General features: G+C 56.0%; 1 protein-coding gene across 1 annotated transcript; it reads left to right on the plus strand.

The window, feature by feature from the left end:
• Positions 1 to 18,378: 18,378 nt before the first annotated feature.
• Positions 18,379 to 20,838, plus strand: ADORA3 (adenosine A3 receptor). Its single transcript, XM_033080154.1, has 2 exons — positions 18,379 to 19,022; positions 19,862 to 20,838. The coding sequence occupies exons 1-2, from the start codon at positions 18,676 to 18,678 to the stop codon at positions 20,460 to 20,462; spliced, it is 948 nt and encodes a 315-aa protein (XP_032936045.1). The 5' UTR covers positions 18,379 to 18,675; the 3' UTR covers positions 20,463 to 20,838.

The following is a 20,838-nucleotide window of genomic DNA, read 5'->3' on the forward strand; positions in this document are numbered from 1 at the left end:
GCCCTGCGCGACCGCGGCCCGGGGAGGAGCCAGCGGCGGGCGGGGACGGACGGGCCCGGCAAAAGTTCCGGGAGGGCCGGGGCAGGTGTGGGTCCGGTCTGTGTGGGGAGTGTGTGCGACAGGGTTCGGTCTGTGTGGGGAGTGTGTGCGACAGGGTCCGGTGTGTGTGGGCAGTGTGTGTCCAGCGGGGTCTGATCCATGTGGGCAGTGTGTGTCCAGCAGGGTCCGGTCTGTGTGGGGAGTGTGTGTCCAGCAGGGTCTGATCCATGTGGGCAGTGTGTGTTCAGCAGGGTCTGGGCTGTGTGGGCAGTGTGTGTTCGACAGGGTCCGGTCCATGTGGGCAGTGTGTGTCCAGCGGGGTCTGATCCATGTGGGCAGTGTGTGTCCAGCAGGGTCCGGTCTGTGTGGGCAGTGTGTGTCCGACAGGGTCCGGTCTGTGTGGGCAGTGTGTGTCCAGCAGGGTCTGATCCATGTGGGCAGTGTGTGTCCAGCAGGGTCCGGTCTGTGTGGGGAATGTGTGTCCAGCAGGGTCCGGTCCATGTGGGCAGTGTGTGTCCAGCAGGGTCTGGGCTGTGTGGGCAGTGTGTGTCCAGCAGGGTCCGGTCCATGTGGGCAGTGTGTGTCCAGCAGGGTCCGGTCCATGTGGGCAGTGTGTGTCCAGCAGGGTCCGGTCCATGTGGGCAGTGTGTGTCCAGCAGGGTCCGGTCTGTGTGGGCAGTGTGTGTCCAGCAGGGTCTGATCCATGTGGGCAGTGTGTGTCCAGCAGGGTCCGGTGTGTGTGGGCAGTCTGTGTCCAGCAGGGTCTGACCCATGTGGGCAGTGTGTGTCCAGCAGGGTCCGGTCTGTGTGGGCAGTGTGTGTCCAGCAGGGTCCGGTCTGTGTGGGCAGTGTGTGTCCAGCAGGGTCCGGTCTGTGTGGGCAGTGTGTGTCCAGCAGGGTCTGATCCATGTGGGCAGTGTGTGTCCAGCAGGGTCCGATCTATGTGTCCAGCGGGGCCGGGTCCCTCTGCAGCGGCTCCAGGGACGGAGCCGAGCGGGGAAGGGGCTGCAGCTCCAGGAGCGGCTGGGAAGGGGCTCAGCCTGGAGAAAAGGGGGATCAGGGGGAATTCCTGGCTCTGCACAGCTCCCTGACGGGAGGGACAGCCGGGGGGATTTGGGATCTGCTCCCAGGGAACAGGGACAGGAGGAGAGGGAGCGGGCTCAGGCCGGGCCAGGGCAGGCTCAGGGCTGGAATTTCCCCATGGAAAGGGTGGACAGCGAGCAGTGAGTGGGCTGAGGGTGTTTCCGTGCGGAGGAGATGCTGCACCGGTCACACGGGACAGGACAGGAGTCACCAAGAGGTCACCAAGCACCGCAGGGCTCAGGAGCAGCGCCCCGTCACCTTCACCCCTTAAAAAGCTTCTCTTGAAACAGAACACTTCAAAGTCTGCGGGGTTTTGTTTCTTTCTGTAGAAAAGCAGGGAGATAAAGAACCGTGACACTGAAGTGCAATACACGTGAAAGCAGCACGAAACAGACAAAATGCGGGAGGAGAAAATGCCGCTGGTTTTGTCCCTGAGGGTCGGGAAGTGACAGCAGGCACACAGCGAGGATCAGGTCAGAAGTCCAGCACATCACTGCTCTGGGAGATCACTTCATTAGCCCCAACTTAAACTGTAATTCAGCTCTCAACTACACACTCCAGAAAAGCTAATGTCAGCAGTCAATAAATTCTGGGGCTTGTTTTCCTCGTTAAGAATGTATAAACACCCCAGGAGGAGCTGTGGCTGCTTCCACGGCTGCAGTGCCGGGCTCTCCATGAAATGCAGAGGGGTCTCTCGTGTTCTGTCCCCTCCTCACACAGCCAGGGACAGCACAGGACTGCAGCCGCTGTCCCTGGGGATGCTCCTGGGGACGGTGCCAGCAGCAGCACACACCCACGGGCCTCCCCGCACTCCTCCATCACCACTTGCAAAACTTCAGGGACACCAGCAGATTCTTTGAGGTCTGAGGCTACAGCAACAATATTTTAGCAGCCGTGCTGCCTTTTGTCCAGAACTCCAACAAAAACGCTAAATATTATTTGTCTGGGTGTACAGATGAGAAAACAAAGATTAAATGACTTATCCAAAATCCCCAGCAAGTGAGTGGCCAGGAGACACACAGAGCTCAGTCTCCACTCACTCTCTGTAACTGAGACTGCTCCAGTTCTCCCTCTCACAGCTCTGTGTGTGCAGCAGAAATAAATACACAGCACAGAATTTTGCTTCCAGGTACAACTTGTGGCTGCTGATAGTGATCTGTAAATCCCTGTTTTTATGGCTTAAGAGGTGTCTCCTTCCCTGGGGACCACCGTGCTGGGAGCGAGCAGGTGAATCAGGGCTCGGTTTGGATGGCTGCAGGCAGGGCGATGTCAGCACAGGATTTCCACACTTTCTGTCTCTGCAGGGAGGACTTGGCAGCCTCAGCAGCGAGAGGCTCGGGACAGTCGGGGTGGCAAAAGCGTCTGCCTTGAAGGATGCTCAGCACTCGTGGTTGAGCAACTCGTTTCTTCAGAGTGCCAACGTTATCGTGAGATCTGTGACCTTAGGAGGTTACTAGCTCAATGTTTAAAAACATGAGGCTGTGTCTGGAAAACAGGCAGGGACAAAATATCAGCAGTAGCTTCTGTTTCAAAAGCTGTGCAAAAACATATCCCTATGGGCAGAAACTGCGAGGGATGCAGCTCCTTTACCAGGCTCAGTGTACGTGGAAACATCTGAGCATTCTGCAAGGCTTTTCCCCAAATCTCCTTTGAAGTTGAGGCTTTAAACTTGCCCCAAATATCAACACATTTGCAGCTTTTCCCACTGAGCACGGACTGAAGAGCTTTATTGTATCCGAGGAATCACACACTGATCTGTGTCATGGCTTGTGGACCATCCCGAGTTTCAGAACAATGAGGGTCCAGGCACACTGAGGGCCTGACTCAGCAAGCCAGAGCTGCTGTTTGATGTGTGTTCTGGGAAGGTTGACTTTTCCCCCATTCTCTGCAGGTTTGAGTGGAAGCTGATAACATTTGTTGCTGAGTCAGACTTCTGCAAGTACATGAAATTAGATCTGGATGAATGTGAACCTAGTTGTGAAATGATTAGAAGAGGAGAAGCAGGTCCAAGTTCAGCTGAAATCAAAGGCACTTTTCCTGGGGACTCCAGCAGGGAATAAATCTGGATCTGCATTTCTCCCAGCCCCAAATCCTGCAGGCAGGCACATGCAGCCCCCAGAGCTGTTTCACTCCGGTGCTGCTGCTCCTTCTCTCTGGTGCAGCAGAGGATTGCTCCTCACAAACCCAGCCTGTCAGCAGGGTGTCACATCCCATGTCCACACCTCGCTACTTTTCCCCATTCCTAACATCCCATTATTCCAGGGAGGTGTCCAGGGATGACAGCTCTGACACCTGCCTGGGGGTGGAACCTGCTGACATCCCCAAACCAGGGATTTCCACTCCACACCACTCAGCACCAGCACAAGGTTATGAGGCAAAGAGGATCGATTCTCTGCATCCTGTCACACACAGGACACAGCCTGTAAGGTCCTGGACACAGCCCAGGAAATCCAGCGACCCTTCACATTGCAGTTTTATTAAAAGAGGTGCAACTTATCACAGCCCATCTATTTATACAAAACACGAGTTGCCACAATAACTTCCTTCCCAAGCTCTGCAATCTAAATCCATTCATATTAAATTATACCAAGATTTCACTTCCCTTTTCCTGCTATATGGCAGCAGTTAAAGACTGAAAGGAAAACGTTTATTTATCCCAGAATCTGCAACAGGATTGCAATTTTTCACCTACTTTTGCAGCTGAGTTGCAGAGGTTGCACTGAGTCTTCCATGGTCAGATTAATATGAAGCAGAATCCCTCAGGACTGCTTTTATTCCAAAATAATAATTGTCCAATTGGATAAATTATCACAAGTTCAGCTGATGTAAATACATAGCTAAGGCCCATTTGCTGATTTAATGAAATTCAGAAACAATTTGTGATTGCATAATGACCTTGGATTGCTGGCTGATAGAATCAGAGGGCTGGAGAGTAAATGAAAGTGGGTTTGACACCATGCAGGATAATAACACATCATCCTTCTGCTCTGGCTGTCAGAGTGAAGGTGCTGACTTCATCCTGGTCCTGTCCTGAGGCTCTGAACCTGAACTGCACAAGAGAGGAACTGGTGCTCTCTAAACTTACAATAATCATCTTTAAACTCTGCTCAGGGAAAAATCAAGAAACAAATGCTCACTCCAAAGACCTCGACACAAGCCTTTGAAGTGCAAGCATAATATTTTCTTTACAGATGAGATTGCAGTGTATCATTATGAATAATGACTTAATGGTGTAATTAACAGTGAGCACCCACATGGCTGTGAGTGCTGCCCTGGCTGGGGGTCAGGGAGCTCACACCTCACCTCCCACCTCACCTCCCACGCTGTCCTTGCCAGGGATCGACCATAAAGGATCATTTAACAGAGCCCAGCACCCCGAGCTCTGCAGGGCCAGGAGAGCTCCAAGCCCTGAGCCTGTTCCCAGAGCAGACAGGACCAGATTCCCCAAAACCCCATCGCTGCTCCCAGGGCAGGCCTGGTTTGTTCTGTGCCCACTGGCTGGGTGAAGCTGCCAGGTAATTAGGCAGATGAGCTGGGAGCTGTGGCATGTGGGGAGGGATGGCTGATCCCAAGCAGGGCTCTGCCAAAGCTCCAGCAGCTTTCCAAAGCCTGGCCTGGCTTTCCCATGCACTGCAGCCCTGGGGGAGCAGAGCTGGGCCCTGCTGCTCCCCCAGATCCCCCATGCCCAAAAGTCACTGAAATCCCAGGAAAGGCTGGCCCCAGTGCAGCACAGAGGTGTTTGCAGCCTGGAGCCCTGGATGTGGGCACAGGGACTGCAAGAGGGTGAGGAGGCAGGAACAAGGCTTCCCTACCAAAAACAGCAGCAAGCCTGGGCTTTCCTCCTGTGTGACTGTCACTCTGAAAGGGACCTGGGGTGGAGGCTTCTTGTGCAGCTTCCCAAACATTTCCCTGCCTTGTGAGCCTGCCAGAACAGCCCAGAGTCAGTCTGGTATCTGCACTTCTGCAGAGTCAGGAGAAAGGCAGAGACTGATTGGGGTTTCTGGTTCAAGGGTGTTATAAATACCATCAGAGGCTGTGAAACTCACTGGGGAAGGAAGCACAAATCCCACTTCCCGTGCCCAGCTACGGCAGGGAGCCGCCAATGATGGTGCTCAGGGATTCCCACGTTCCAGCCCCACAGCAGCACAATGGGCTGCTCTTGCTCTTTGCTTTCTGCAACCAGGAATTTCCTTGTCCAAAGCTGTAGCAGCCTGGAATTTCCTACCAGAGGAGAAGGATTGGATGCTCAGGATGGGATCTGACCCAGCAGCTCCTCATACTGACACATTTGTAGGATACTCCCCTGGGGAGGGATGGGGAATCTCCACAACACCCCCATGACTCAGCCCAGGTCTGACTCTGCCCCCACCAACCCCATCCAGAGTTTGCAATGTGGCTTGGGCAAAGCTGCTGGACTTGCACAGGGAAAATCCAAAGCAGAAGGGCCTGGAGCTCCCCTTCCCCTGCACAGCCACCAGGACAGGCCCAGGCTGGAGCAGGAAAAATGGGACAGCAGAGCTCAACATGAGCAGGAACAAGCGTTATTCTTTCAGCTGACAAACTGTGCTCACTGTTCAAAGGCAGCTGCAACCACACATTTTCTATTGCCCAACTTCTTCCTGTGCAGCCCAGCACTCGTCACCCTGTGGCCAGGCGGTGCCTGCTCCATCTCTGGGTACCAAACCTCCTCCTCCACTGCTTTCACCCATTCCTAGCAGCTGCAGCTGCCATTTTCCTACTTCTGTGTTGTAAAATCCAGGCAGTAGAATATGGGGAAGTGGGGGAAAGGAAATTAAAATACAAAGATATAATGAAAGTTAAAATGTAGCTGCAAGAGAAGTCAGAGACATCCCTTGACTGGAGGTTTGGTGGTCACACAATGAGACAAACATTGCCTTGAGATTAAATGTCATATATATTGAAATTGAGAGAATATCTAATTCATTAAGTACTCTTTCCCATGTTTCCTTTCATGGGGTTTAAACACTTGTTTTCTTTAAACAGAGTCACACAATGACTGTATTGTAGCCAAGGGGCAAGTTTTGATTAGCAGGGAAAAGCAACAATCCAGGTATTTGTCAGCTTCTGGAAGCCCTGTAAGGTCCATGGAGTTTCTTCATTACCTGTGCATGATTCAGCCATGATTCATAAAGAAATTGTCCCAGCTGACAGCTGGCTCCATCCAGGGTCAGTGCCAGCACCAGGGATCAGACACTCCTCGTGCCCTCAGCCCAGCCCCAGGCCAGCAGGACAGGGCTGCAGAGCCTTCAGTGAGCCAAAAATCAATCACCTGTGCCTGGGGAAGAGCTCTGTGCTTCCAGCTACTGCTGCCCTGCTGTCCTAAGAGGATTTAACCATGCCCCAGCCCTGGAGACCCCCAGCACCTCCATTCCAGGGGTTAGCAGGAGATTCCAGAGCAGCTGTGCCAGGAGAGGCAGCTCCTCACTCCCTGTGATTATGGGCACAGTAACACTTAGACTTCTGACAGCACTCTTTGTTTTCTGATTGCTTCCTGAACACATGTGAATAACCCTGGCTTTGAGCCCCTTTCTAGGGAAGAGCAGGTATTTTCCTTTGGGAAGGCTGGATAAGGTGAAGCAAATGGTGAATGGGAGGGAGCAGGAGCCCCTGTGTGCTCTGGCAGCACTGCCAGCCTGGGTGTCACAGCCTGAGCCCCTGTGTGCCCTGGCAGCACTGCCAGCCTGGGTGTCACAGCCTGAACCCCTGTGTGTCCTGGCAGCACTGCCAGCCTGGGTGTCACAGCCTGAACCCCTGTGTGCCCTGGCAGCACTGCCAGCCTGGGTGTCACAGCCTGAGCCCCTGTGTCCCCTGGCAGCACTGCCAGCCTGGGTCAGGGACAGCAGCTGGGTGTCACAGCCTGAGCCCCTGTGTCCCCTGGCAGCACTGCCAGCCCGGGTGTCACAGCCTGAGCCCCTGTGTCCCCTGGCAGCACTGCCAGCCTGGGTGTCACAGCCTGAGCCCCTGTGTCCCCTGGCAGCACTGCCAGCCTGGGTGTCACAGCCTGAGCCCCTGTGTGCCCTGGCAGCACTGCCAGCCTGGGTGTCACAGCCTGAGCCCCTGTGTCCCCTGGCAGCACTGCCAGCCTGGGTGTCACAGCCTGAGCCCCTGTGTGCCCTGGCAGCACTGCCAGCCTGGGTGTCACAGCCTGAGCCCCTGTGTGCCCTGGCAGCACTGCCAGCCTGGGTGTCACAGCCTGAGCCCCTGTGTGCCCTGGCAGCACTGCCAGCCTGGGTGTCACAGCCTGAGCCCCTGTGTGCCCTGGCAGCACTGCCAGCCTGGTCCGGGACAGCAGCTGGGTGTCACAGCCTGAGCCCCTGTGTCCCCTGGCAGCACTGCCAGCCCGGGTCGGGGACAGCAGCTGGGTGTCACAGCCTGAGCCCAGCCCTGCAGGCAGCTGTCGCCTCCTCAGCGGATCATGAGTCACTTCCACTGCTGCTGTGACTCAGGAACCTTGACTGGAAGCTGTCTGAGAACGGCCTGGCTGTCCTGTGTCTGTGCCACCCTGCCCTGTGTGCCCTGTGTGCCCTGTGTCCTGTCACCCTGGGGCACACGCGGCTGTTCTGCACCCAAGGGCGGTGGGAGCTCCCCGCAGGCTGAGCCGGGCTGTCCTTGTGCTGCAGCCCAGCTGGGATCCCAGCGACATCCTCCCAACACTTGGGTGTGCTTGGGTTCCCAACACTTCCCTCTGTTGCCCTTTGAGAAGAAAGTGTTTGCATAAACAACAGCAGATGCGCTTGGGAACAGCTCGTCTCCCAGCCCGAGCGCGGCACTGGAAGGGAGCAGAGACAAAACTCTCCCATCTGATGTGAGAAATCCGGCAGATGGGTTTGCCAGGAGCCGGCCCGGGCAGGGAGGATTGAGGATCACGGGCTGAAAAGGGCTCAGTATTCACGGCAGGGCTTGGGGACAAGCTGAAGCAGTGACAGCCCCGAGCTCAGCCCAGCAGTGCCCTGGGCAGGGGGACAGAGCCAGCTGTGCCCCCACCTCCAGCTGTGCCCCCACCTCCAGCTGTGCCCCCACCTCCAGCTGTGCCCCCACCTCCAGCTGTGCCCCCACCTCCAGCTGTGCTTCCCACGGAGCCAGGGCCGGCTGTGGGACTGAGCCCAACCCTCGGGGGAGTCCCCAGCGCTGTCCCTGCCGGGGAGGGCAGGGATGGAGCTCCCGGGGCTCTTTTCCCAAGGAACACCATGCCAGGGATGAGGGTGTTTATCTCCCAGATCTCACTTTTACCTGAACACACAGAAAGGATCCCAGGAGCTGCTGTCCCTTTCGATAAACCAGGACGGGAGCTGAACTCCTGGCGGGATGGGGGCTGGTCCTTAGGTTACCTTAATGACAGAAATCTCCACTTGTCTTTCCAGAGTTACAGAAACCGCAGAGGTATCAGAGCATTTGATCGCTTGTTTGACTGCCTGGGCTGTGTTGTGGTGAGGAGCTGCATTCCAGACTGACGGCTCTCCCGATGGCTCCTGTCACCACCAGCCCAGCCCAGCCCAGCAGCTCTTGGCTCTCTGCTCCATCCCTGGGCAGGAGGAGCGGCAGCCCAGCACGGGCTCCAGCCCTTCCCACTGCCCTGCGTCCTGCTGGCAGGGCTGGCGAGGGCAGGGGCTGCTCTCTGCTCTCCTGAGACACCTCCAGACACCTGAGACACCTTCCAGACACCTGAGACACCTGCAGACACCTCTGGGGGCTCTTGGTGCTGGGTGTCCTGGGCATTGGTCACTCCTTCCCCTGCCAGCCCTGCCCGTGCCCGTGTCCATCCCCATGTCCATGCCCAGGTCCAGGTCTGCGCATGTCCATCCCTGTGTCCATCCCCATGCCCATCCCTATGCCCATGTCCATCCCCATGTCCATCCCTATGCCCATCCCATGTCTATCCCTATGCCCATCCCATGTCCATCCCCATGTCCATTCCCATGTCCATCCCTATGCCCATCCCCATCCCATGTCCATCCCCCTGTCCATCCCCATGTCCATCCCCTGTCCATCCCCATCCCCATGTCCATCCCCATGCCCATGTCCATCCCCATCCCCATCCCCATCCCCATCCCCTGTCCATCCCCATCCCCATGTCCATCCCCACGTCCATCCCCATGTCCATCCCCTGTCCATCCCCTGTCCATCCCCTGTCCATCCCCATGCCCATCCCCATGTCCATCCCCCTGTCCATCCCCATGTCCATCCCCCTGTCCATCCCCATGTCCATCCCCTGTCCATCCCCTGTCCATCCCCATGCCCATCCCCATGCCCATCCCCATGTCCATCCCCCTGTCCATCCCCATGTCCATCCCATGTCCATCCCATGTCCATCCCCCTGCCCATCCCATGTCCATCCCCCTGTCCATCCCCATGTCCATCCCCTGTCCATCCCCATGTCCATCCCCTGTCCATCCCCATGTCCATCCCTATGCCCATGTCCATCCCCATGTCCATCCCATGTCCATCCCATGTCCATCCCCCTGCCCATCCCATGTCCATCCCCCTGTCCATCCCCATGTCCATCCCCTGTCCATCCCCATGTCCATCCCCTGTCCATCCCCATGTCCATCCCTATGCCCATGTCCATCCCCATGTCCATCCCTATGCCCATCCCATGTCCATCCCCATGTCCATTCCCATGTCCATCCCCATGTCCATCCCCCTGTCCATCCCCATGTCCATCCCCTGTCCATCCCCATGTCCATCCCCTGTCCATCCCCATGTCCATCCCATGTCCATCCCCATGTCCGTGTCCATCCCCCTGTCCATCCCTATGCCCATCCCCATCCCCATCCCCATGTCCATCCCCATGTCCATCCCTATGCCCATCCCCATCCCATGTCCATCCCCCTGTCCATCCCCATGTCCATGTCCATCCCCATGCCCATGTCCATCCCCATCCCCATCCCCTGTCCATCCCCATCCCCATGTCCATCCCCACGTCCATCCCCATGTCCGTGTCCATCCCCTGTCCATCCCCTGTCCATCCCCATGCCCATCCCCATGTCCATCCCCATGTCCATCCCATGTCCATCCCCTGTCCATCCCATCCCCATCCCATGTCCATCCCCCTGTCCATCCCCATGTCCATGTCCATCCCCATGCCCATGTCCATCCCCATCCCCATCCCCTGTCCATCCCCATCCCCATGTCCATCCCCACGTCCATCCCCATGTCCGTGTCCATCCCCTGTCCATCCCCATGCCCATCCCCATGTCCATCCCCCTGTCCATCCCCATGTCCATCCCCTGTCCATCCCATCCCCATCCCATGTCCATCCCATGTCATCCCCATGTCCATCCCCCTGTCCATCCCCATGTCCATCCCATGTCCATCCCCTGTCCATCCCCTGTCCATCCCATGTCCATCCCCATGCCCAGCCCTGCCCACACATCTGCCCCTGTGCTGGTCCCAGCCTCTCCCAGCCCCAGCCCTGAGCAAGCCCAGCTTTCACTTCCAGCTGCCCAACGAGCAAAGCCCAGCTCAGCAGTTCCATCCCCCGCGTGTTTGGATGGCAGTGGAAGTGTCAGGAGATGCAAACAAGAACTCTTTATCTCCCTGTCCTTCCCAGGCTGTGCTTCTCCACCCGTGGTGCCTGTGCCAGCCCAGAGGTGCCAGCCCAGGGCACTGCCAGCCCTCCTCTCACACCAGCAGCAGGCTCCTGCTGTTGTTGTTTACCTGGGAACAAGCTCAGCTTAAATTCCTTCCACTGCAGTGTTGTGATTCCTCCAGACAAATCTTAGGGGTGAACTCCACACACATCATTGTGAGGCTACAAAACTGCAGCAAGTATTTAAAAATACTTTATTTCCCCCCAAATCAGGGCAGCAGTCCTGGCAATAAGTGTCATTAACTGAACAGTTTTCTACAGCAAGCAGAGCTCTGTGTGTGTTGTAAGGAAAAATAAAATCCTTTTTTTCACTAAGGAACCAGAAAACATCTCTGAGTTAATTGTAGAACAAAAGAGGCCTTGATTTCTGCCACTCTTCATGGAAAAGGTTGGATCCAAATATACATACATTAAAAATAAAAAGGTACAAACAATGCTTCCTTCCTAAAGAGCTTCCCTGGCAAACCTGGCCACCAGAGCCTGGCTCATCTTCCTGTTGGTGGGGCTGAGATCCAGGGACACTCCAGGCACATCAGGACCACTTCCCTGGAAAATGGTTTGTTTTCACCCATCCTTGATCAAAGAAAAGCCAAAAGGTTTTCCTTCCTGGCCAGCACCTTTGTGTGGGGCTGTTCTGTGGGACCTGAGCCTCCCTCCTCCCTGCTCTGCCCCAGGCCAGGGGCACCAGAGCAGGTGGGGACTGGCACCACTCCCCTGGCTGGTTTGGAGCCATCAGCTCCTTCCCCCTCCCCAGGGGCTTCCATTTGTTCGTTTGGAATTGCTGCTCCTCGGGGGAAAGCCTCTGCTTCCACCTCAGAGGATCAGGGCAGCCACGGGAGCAAATCCCTCTGTTCATTACACCCGGGTAAAGCTGGAGTAAATAAATCCTGTTAAGCCATTGGGGCCACTCTGGGCTTACCCAGACAGAAACAGCAGCACTATAAATAAGATCTTGGTTTGATTAGGGAAATAAAGGCAGGAAAAGAGCACTTAAAAGATATCCAGAGGAAATATAAGCTTCACCCCCCCAGTCGTGCTGACAATGATGAATTAGTCCACGAATGCCAGTCAGAGAGTGAGTCATGATTCATAAATAAATCACAGCAAGATATTCATAGAATCACAGAATATCCTGAGCTGGGAGAGTTCCACAAGGATCATCAATGCAGCTCCTGGCCCTGCACAGGATAACCCAAAAGCTAAGGAATCTCAGGAAATACCTTGGTAATATTCATTTAATCTGGGACATTTGTAGCCTGAGATGCCACTGAACATCCAAAATTCAGAGTAATTCAGTGACCCTGTATCAAGCACACATATTGATTGTAGTTCATAGAGCCACACATTTCTGGCAGTGTTCACTCAACCCTTGGTGGAGACAAATGGATTTGGAGGAGCTGCTGAATGGGTTTTGCAGCCCTGTCCAGCCCTGGGGACAGGCAGGGCGGTGGCAGTGCCCTGAGGATGCTCATCAGGGACATAAAGGCATTTTCCTCCCTTTCTTTTCACAGAAAGGCTGCTTTTGCAGTGCTTTGCAGTTAAATAATTTGCTAGTGTTCAAAAAGAAGAGCTGGGAAGGGAGCTCAGGGCCTTGGCTTTGTTGTTTCACCCCGTCCTGCCTCCCCCAGCCTTGCTGTACTGAGATGCAAAATTATCAGTGGAAGAGTTTATAAAATGTCAAAACAGTTTCTCTCCTGTCAGCCAGACAAGTTGTGTAAATAGAGCCTCTCCAAAGAACCTCCTGCCAGCTCCAACCTCCCTTTCATCTCCCCAGGATTTATTGTATGCCATTTTCATGGAATTTTAAATCAGTCTCTAATGAAGAGCGAGGATGGAAAGTTGTGAGCTGTGCAGAGGAGCCTGCAGTGGGATCCCGGATCTGCTGTCACCTCCCGGGGCCGGCAGAGCCGGGCAGAGGCTGTGAAACACAACCCGAGGTGATTTCCTTCCTGACACGCAGGAGCTGCTCTCCACACTGCTCTGCAGCAGCTGGGAATAAAATATTCCAGAAGGCTGCAGTGAGCCAGTGAGCCCAGGGCAGCCGGTGTGACTGGGTTCACGGGCAGCGCCGGGTGTGAGTGCGGGAGGAGGAACGGGATAACCCGGGATGGGAGCTCGGGATCAGCCCCGAGTGCAGATGGGGCTGGCACAGAACGGGATAACCCGGGATAGGAGCTCGGGATGAGTCCCGAGTGCAGACGGGGCTGGCACAGAACGGGATAACCCGGGATAGCAGCTTGAGAACAGTCCCGAGGGCAGACGGGGCTGGCACCACACGGGATAACCCGGGATGGTCAGTCCCCAGTGCAGGATCGGGCTGGCACAGAACGGGATAACCCGGGATAACAGCTCGGGATCAGCCCTGAGTGCAGATGGGGCTGGCACAGAACGGGATAACCCGGGATAGCAGCTTGAGATGAGTCCCGAGTGCAGATGGGGCTGGCACAGAACGGGATAACCCGGGATAGGAGCTCGGGATGAGTCCCGAGTGCAGATGGGGCTGGCACAGAACGGGGAAGAACGGGATAACCCGGGATAGCAGCTCGAGATCAGTCCCGAGTGCAGATGGGGCTGGCACAGAACGGGATAACCCGGGATAGCAGCTTGAGATGAGTCCCGAGTGCAGATGGGGCGGGCACAGAACGGGATAACCCGGGATGGTCAGTCCCGAGTGCAGGATCGGGCTGGCACAGAACGGGATAATCCGGCATGGTCAGTCCCGAGCAGGATCGGGCTGGCACAGAACGGGATAACCCGGGATGATCAGTCCCCAGTGCAGGATCGGGCTGGCACCACACGGGATAACCCGGGATGGTCAGTCCCGAGTGTAGATGGGGCTGGCATCGAACGGGATAACCCGGGATGGTCAGTCCCGAGTGTAGATCGGGCTGGCACCACACGGGATAACCCGGGATGGTCAGTCCCGAGTGCAGACGGGGCTGGCACCACACGGGATAACCCGGGATAGCAGCTCGGGATCAGTCCCGAGTGCAGATCGGGCTGGCACCACACGAGATAACCCGGGATAGCAGCTCGGGATCAGTCCCGAGTGCAGATGGGGCTGGCACCACACGGGTCCCGTTCCAGCTGCTCTGCCCCCGCTGCAGCTGCACCCACGGCACAGCCACACCCAAAACCCTGCCCAAACCCCAGTTGTAATGTAACTAATTTTAAAGCACACCGAAATTCAATTTGTCCAAGCCGCTGTCCCCGCACTCCTGCCCTGTTTGTAGCCGGAATTCCAGGCCCATGAGCGGGGGCGGGTTGGAAGCTCCGGCTGCTGCTCCCAGTCTGCCCAGCACAGCCACTGGGCCGGACTGGTTTGGCAGCCCCGGCTGCTCCCACACGGGCCCTGCGCTGCCCGACGAGCTCGGCAGGACCAGCCAAATCACAGCTCCAAATCACAGCTCCAAATCACAGCTCCAAATCACAGCTCCAAATCACAGCTCCAAATCACAGCTCCAAACCACAGCTCCAAACCACAGCTCCAAACCACAGCTCCAAATCACAGCTCCAAATCACAGCTCCAAATCACAGCTCCAAACCACAGCTCAGCCCCGGCTGTCGGGGCTGGAAACCCAAATGCGGAGTCCAGGCGGGCAGAAACACCCGGGAGAGGCAGGAGGCTCCGGGTCCGGCTGGGTCCTGAGCTCGGCTCCGGCGGGGATGGCACGGGGGACATGGAACGGGGAGACAGACATGGCAGGGGCAGACAGACATGGCATGGGGAGACAGACATGGCATGGGGAGACATGGCATGGCAGGGGCAGGGATGCAGTACAGGGATGCCATGGCAGGGATGCAATGACAGAGATGCCAGGGGCAGGGATGCCATGGCAGAGATGCCAGGGGCAGGGATGCAGTACAGGGATGCAATACAGGGATGCCAGGGGCAGGGATGCCATGGCAGGGATGCCAAGGGCAGGGATGCCATGGCAGAGATGCAGTACAGAGATGCCAGGGGCACGGATGCAATGCCAGGGGCAGGGATTCCAGGAGCAGGGATGCAATACAGGGATGCCATGGCAGAGATGCCATCCCCATACATGGAGACAGCTGCTGCAGGGAGTTTTACCAAGCCCAGAGCTCACAAGGAGCAGAGCTCCCCCCAAGGTAGCCGCAGGAGCTGGCAGCCTGCTCGGGACAGGGGAAACCCATTCTGCAGGAGACACCCCTGGCACTGTCCCTGCCCAGCCAGGAGAGTTTTGGGCCTGTCCCATCCCCAGCCAGCACGGGACAGCAGGAGAGGGGCGGGGAGGAGGGACAGGCTGTCCCTGCCGGGGGTGCCACACACTCCCTGCTGTCCTGCCCTGCGTTCAGTGACATCCAGGGCTGCTGAGGCTCTGCCCGATGCTGAGGCTCTGCCCGGAGCTGAGGCTCTGCCCGGTGCTGAGGCTCTGCCCGGTGCTGAGGCTCTGCCCGGAGCTGCACTGGAGGGCAGACAGCAGCCAAGAGGCCCTGGCTCCTCTCCTGGCAGTCCCAAACACCCTGGCGAGTCACCAGAGAGCCCCAGCCCAGCTCAAGCTCAGGGATGGGATGTGGAGGGGAAGAGGAGCTTTCCAGATCTGATTCTCCTCTGACAATTTGCTCTTGACAGCAGTTGAAATCATCTTTGGAACCAACTCTGCATTCTAAGGACAGTGAACTTTGCCTTTCAGCACAGCTGTGTGTGTGCCAGAGGAGGGGTTCTTCAGGTTTTTGCAGTGGTTTTCTAACATCACTGTGCCCCCATCAGAGGGACAGGTAAAAAATCCCAAATGTGGAGTTTCAGAGTCAAACCAAAAGGGTCCTGCTCCTGCCCAGCCCTTCCCAGCTCTGTGCAGACCAAATTAACCCTTCCTTTACCATGGACGGGAAACTGAGGCACAGTGACAGGACACTGTCCCCCACACCAGGCTCCAGCCTCTCATTCTGGCTCGTAATTCACCGCCCACAGTGACTCTGTGACACCAGACGAGATTCTGCTCCACACTCACATCCTCTCCCTGCCTCTCACTTCCTTCCAGGCAGGGAAGAGCCAGGACAGGACTCACCACTCGCCACCGCTCGGGTTGTGACTCGCTTGGGGCTTTTCCCTATAAATACTAAATTTTGAAATCCAGAAAAAAAACTCCTCCTGCCAGAGGAGCTGCTGGGGTGTAAGGAGGGAGGGGACAGTGCTGGGGCTGTGGCCGGGCCAGCCTGGCTCGGGGACAGCGGGGCAGGCAGGGCTCCCACCGGAGCTCTCTGTCCCCTGCGAGTGTTTCACGGCCCCGCCAGAACACAGCAGACGTGGCTCTTGTTGACTCACACCATAAGATCATTGTTGTGGGATTTTTTTTTTTCTGTGTGTCATTTAGAAATTATTTTTTTCTAGCAAATTTGTTCTCCTCCCCTCCACCCCCAAGCGAAAAGGGAATCTGCTCAAAGCTGCAGCTGAGATTGCAGAGACCTTCCCTTCCTGATCCTTATCTCACCAGGATGTAGGAGGATCCCTCGGGAGCAGCTGGAAGCCTTTCTCTGGAGCCATCCAAGGAAGCCGAGTGCAGCCTTTAAACGGCAAAACCATCGCGGGCTCGGGGCCGGGATCCCAAAGCCTTTAACCCATCTCGCTGTAACCCCCTGGCTGTGCCCGGCTCTGATCCCAAAGCCTTTAACCCATCTCTCTTTAACCCGGGGCTGTGCCCAGCTCTGATCCCAAAGCCTTTAACCCCGGGGCTGTGCCCAGCTCTGATCCCAAAGCTCTGATGCCAAAGCCTTTCTGTGCCCAGCTCTGATGCCAAAGCCTTTAACCCATCTCTCTTTAACCCCCGGGCTGTGCCCGGCTCTGATCCCAAAGCCTTTAACCCATCTCGCTTTAACTCTGGACTCTGCCCAGCTCTGATCCCAAAGCCTTTAACCCATCTCTCTTTAACCCCGGGCTGTGCCCAGCTCTGATCCCAAAGCCTTTAACCCATCTCTCTTTAACCCCAGGGCTGTGCCCGGCTCTGATCCCAAAGCCTTTAACCCATCTCACCATAACCCCCGGGGCTGTGCCCGGCTCTGATCCCAAAGCTCTGATCCCAAAGCCTTTAACCCATCTCGCTTTAACCCCGGACTGTGCCCGGCTCTGATCCCAAAGCTCTGATCCCAAAGCCTTTAACTCATCTCTCTTTAACCCCGGGCTGTGCCCAGCTCTGATCCCAGCCTGCCCGGCCCGGGCTCAGCTCAATAACAGCGTCTAAAAACACTCCTTGGAGTCCTGCTCTGCCCCAAAGCCTCCAGCTGCTGCCTCCAGCCCCGCTTTGGGCGCGGCTCAGCCAGGCCGGGCTCAGCTGAGCCGCCCCTCGGGCTGGGCTCACCCTCCCTCGGCTCGGAGCTCGAATCGCTTCGCAAGCTGTGAAATCCTGCAGGCTGTGCTTGCTGAGCCTGGGGCTGGAGAAGGGCCCGAGGAAGGGATGCAGGGCTCAGGGAAAGCCGTGCTCAGGGGGGCAGGGACAGCAGAAGGGCTCAGGCTCACCCAGATGGGTGACAGAGGAGCCGCAGAGCCTGGCTGTGCCCCGCTGAGCGCAGGAAGCAGATGCTGCCTGCTGGGGAAGCACCTGAAGACATCAGAGCACCTTGTGCCTGCCCCGGCAGGAACCTGCGGGAGCAGGGGGTGCCGGGCAGAACCCCTCGGTTTGGGCACAGCTGGGCTGGCATTGCCCTCGGACACAGGGTCCCACAGCGTCCCCACAGTGTCCTACAGAAGAGCCCCTGCCTTTGGAGGAAAAGGGACGGGCAGATACAGAACTGTTTAAATCTGGGTGCTGCTGGAACGCCCCTTGCACAGGGGCTGCTCCATCCTGCAGCTCCATCCTCCAGCTCCATCCCCCAGCTCCATCCCCCAGCTCCATCCCCCAGCTCCATCCCCCTGCTCCATCCCCTGCTCCATCCCCCAGTTCCACCCCTCAGCTCCATCTCCTCAGCTCCATCCCCCAGCTCCATCCTCCAGCTCCATCCCCCAGCTCCATCCTCCAGCTCCATCCTCCAACTCCATCTCCCAGTTCCATCCCCCAGTTCCATCCCCAGCTCCATCCCCAGCTCCATCCCCAGCTCCATCCCCAGCTCTATCCCCCATCTCCATCCCCCAGTTCCATCCCTCAGCTCCATCCCCCAGCTCCATCCTGCTGCTCCATCCTCCAGCTCCATCCCCCAGTTCCATCCCCCAGCTCCATCCCCCATCTCCATCCCCCAGTTCCATCCCCCATCTCCATTCCCCAGTTCCATCCCCAGCTCCATCCCTCAGCTCCATCCTGCAGCTCCAGCTCCCGGTCCAGGGCACTCTCCCAGGCTGATCCTCTGCTCCAGCACCCCCCCTCTGCCTTTACAACTTGGTTTTCTTTCTCGTTATCCTGCTCTGATTTGATTGGGAATTAATTTTTCCCCAAGCCAAGTCTATTTTCCCTGTACTGGTAACGGCAGAGTGACCTCTCCCTGTCCTTACCTCCACCCAGGAGTCTTCTGTTTTCTAACGCAGCTCCCTTCAAAGCCCTGAGCTGCCTCAGTTGTGACACTGACTGCAGAGATTAACTGGACTGATAAGTGGCAGCTTTGCAGCCAACTGCTGTTGACATTTGTGCTTGTCAAGAAAACAGCTTGAAAGAGGAACCTGTAAAACTATTTCTTTATAAGTTGGTGGTAAGAAGGGCTGTGGAAGCTTTCCCACGTTGTCCCTGCGGAACAGTTTCCCACAGCATTTTGCTGACTCGAGGCTGCTGAAGGGATGCACTGAGCTTCAGGAGGGCTCTCCAGAGAGGGGAAGGGCTCCTGGACGCTGAGATATCCGCAGCTGCTTTGCTGCCCGAGCGCTGAGGACATGAACTAGCTCAGAGGATGCTGGAGGATCTGTGGGCCGAGCAGCAGACACTGCAGACCCCACACGTGGCCGTGGATGCCCACGTTTCCTTCCGCCGCCGGGGCAGGAGCAGCTGCAGCAGCTCGCCATGCCCAACAGCAGCCTGGCCCTGAGCAGCCTGGACGGGATCTACATCGGCACCGAGTGCCTGGTGGCTTTGCTGGCCACGCTGGGCAACGTGCTGGTGATCTGGGTGGTGAGGCTGCAGGCCCTGCAGAACACCACGCTCTACTTCATCGCGTCGCTGGCGCTGGCCGACGCGGCCGTGGGGCTGCTGGTGATGCCCCTGGCCGTGGTGGTGAGCCTGGGCATCGCCATGCCCGCCCAGGGCTGCCTGTTCATGTGCTGCCTGCTGGTGCTCTTCACCAACGCCTCCATCCTGTCCCTGCTGGCCATCGCCATCGACAGGTACCTGCGAGTCAAGCTGCCCACCAGGTGAGGCTGCCCAGCCCCTGTGCTCTGTGCTCTGTCCTTTCCTCTAACCCTTCCATTCCTTGCATTGGGGCTTTGGCCCCAGCCCAGCTGAGATGAGCCCTGCAGAGCCCCGGGGTGCTGCTGAGCAGCTCGGTGCTCTCAGGGGTTATCGCTGATCACACTTCACAGGATGCGTCTGTGGGCAAACCTGAGTTTGCAGCTTGGTTCACTGCACAGGATGCTGAGTGGGTTATAGGGTTTTTTTAAGATCTCTGAGCTTGTCTTTTAAATAAAATTCCTTCTAGTATTTGCTGAAAATACAAAAGTAGTAACAAACTTACTAACAGTTAACTGAAGTCACTCGCTGTTTGCATTTAAATGAAAAGTACACAAGCTAGAAAAGTGAAGTATAACCTCACGCATCCAAGAAATCATATTTTATAATGGGAAAGGACCTATGAAACTGAAGAATTAATTTTAGCCCTCCAAATGGCATAAACCAAATGAAAAGAGGAAGGTACACCCAAGGAAGCCAAGAAATGAGATAGGACAGCCAGCAGCAGCAAAGCAATATCCTGGCAAGAGGAGAACTAAGATCATAATGAAACAAGAAATAAAATAGATTAAACATCCAATTTTAAACAAGGGAACTTAAGCACTTAAGTTCTTACTGATGCTGCAAAGTAACTGCTACAAATGGAGAGTTGGGGTTTGTCTCTAGGTAAAACTTGGTTTCCCCACAAAACAAAGTTAATGTTCATTTTCTAACGATGATCCTGCAGCACCTGAACAGGCGACTCCATCCTTAACTACTTTAAAAGATTTCTGTTTAACACGAGCTGGGATTTCTTCCCCTACAGATATAAAACAATCACGACAGAGAGGAGAGTCTGGTGGGCGCTGGGGCTGTGCTGGTCCCTGTCCCTGCTGGGAGGGCTCATCCCCATGTTTGGCTGGAACCAGGCAGCCCCCAGGAGCGCGGGGTCCCTGCCCTGCCAGTTCCTGGCCGTGATGAGGATGGATTACATGGTGTACTTCTGCTTCTTCACCTGCACCCTCGTGCCCCTGCTCGTCATGTGTGCCCTGTACGCCGAGATCTTCTACATCATCCGCTCCAAGCTCAGCCAAGGCACCGGGGTCAGAGGGGCTGGGGCTTTCTACGGCCAGGAGTTCAAGACAGCCAAGTCTCTTGCACTTGTTCTCTTCCTGTTTGCAATCTGCTGGCTGCCTCTGTGCATTATAAACTGCATTTTGTATTTTCACCCTGAGTCTCACGTCCCCCGGTATTTGATTTACCTGGCAATCCTCTTGTCCCATGCCAATTCTGCCATGAACCCCATCATCTATGCCTACAAGATAAAGAAGTTCAAAACCACATACCTTTTAATTTTAAGGACCTATATCCTGCGCAAAAAGCCAGACCCAGACCTTACAGAGCAAACAACAGACCCACAGTCATAAATAAAGGTTGCACTGCCAGTGGGTACCAGGGCATTGAGCAACCACCTGGCTTTGCTGAGAAACTCTTGGGAAACTGCAGGACCAGTGGGTCTGAAGCTGCTCTAAAGCTGTATGTGAATATAAGCCTTTATGTAATATAATTTCTAAATACAGAAGTATAAATTTTGTCTAGTTGGGGGTTTGGGGTTTTTTAACAAGAGGTTGGTTGAGTTGATTGAAAAGCAGGTTGTGTTCTTTGCTGTTCATAATCCAGGAGCTCACAAGCTCACTCACTGTTCTCACACCATTTGTCTTGTCTGTCCATTCAGACTGAACTTGAGTCTGATCAGCTTGTGCTTCAGCCAGTGTTGTCACATTTTCATGAGTAATAATAAAT

Source organism: Catharus ustulatus, chromosome 25 (assembly GCF_009819885.2).
Source record: "Catharus ustulatus isolate bCatUst1 chromosome 25, bCatUst1.pri.v2, whole genome shotgun sequence".
In the NCBI taxonomy this organism is placed as follows: domain Eukaryota; kingdom Metazoa; phylum Chordata; class Aves; order Passeriformes; family Turdidae; genus Catharus; species Catharus ustulatus.

Coding starts and splice junctions, on each gene's coding strand:
- ADORA3 (XM_033080154.1), top strand. CDS start 18,676: ATGCCCAACAGCAGCCTGGCCCTGAGCAGCCTGGACGGGATCTACATC. Junction 19,023..19,861: donor CGAGTCAAGCTGCCCACCAG/GTGAGGCTGCCC, acceptor CTTCCCCTACAG/ATATAAAACAATCACGACAG.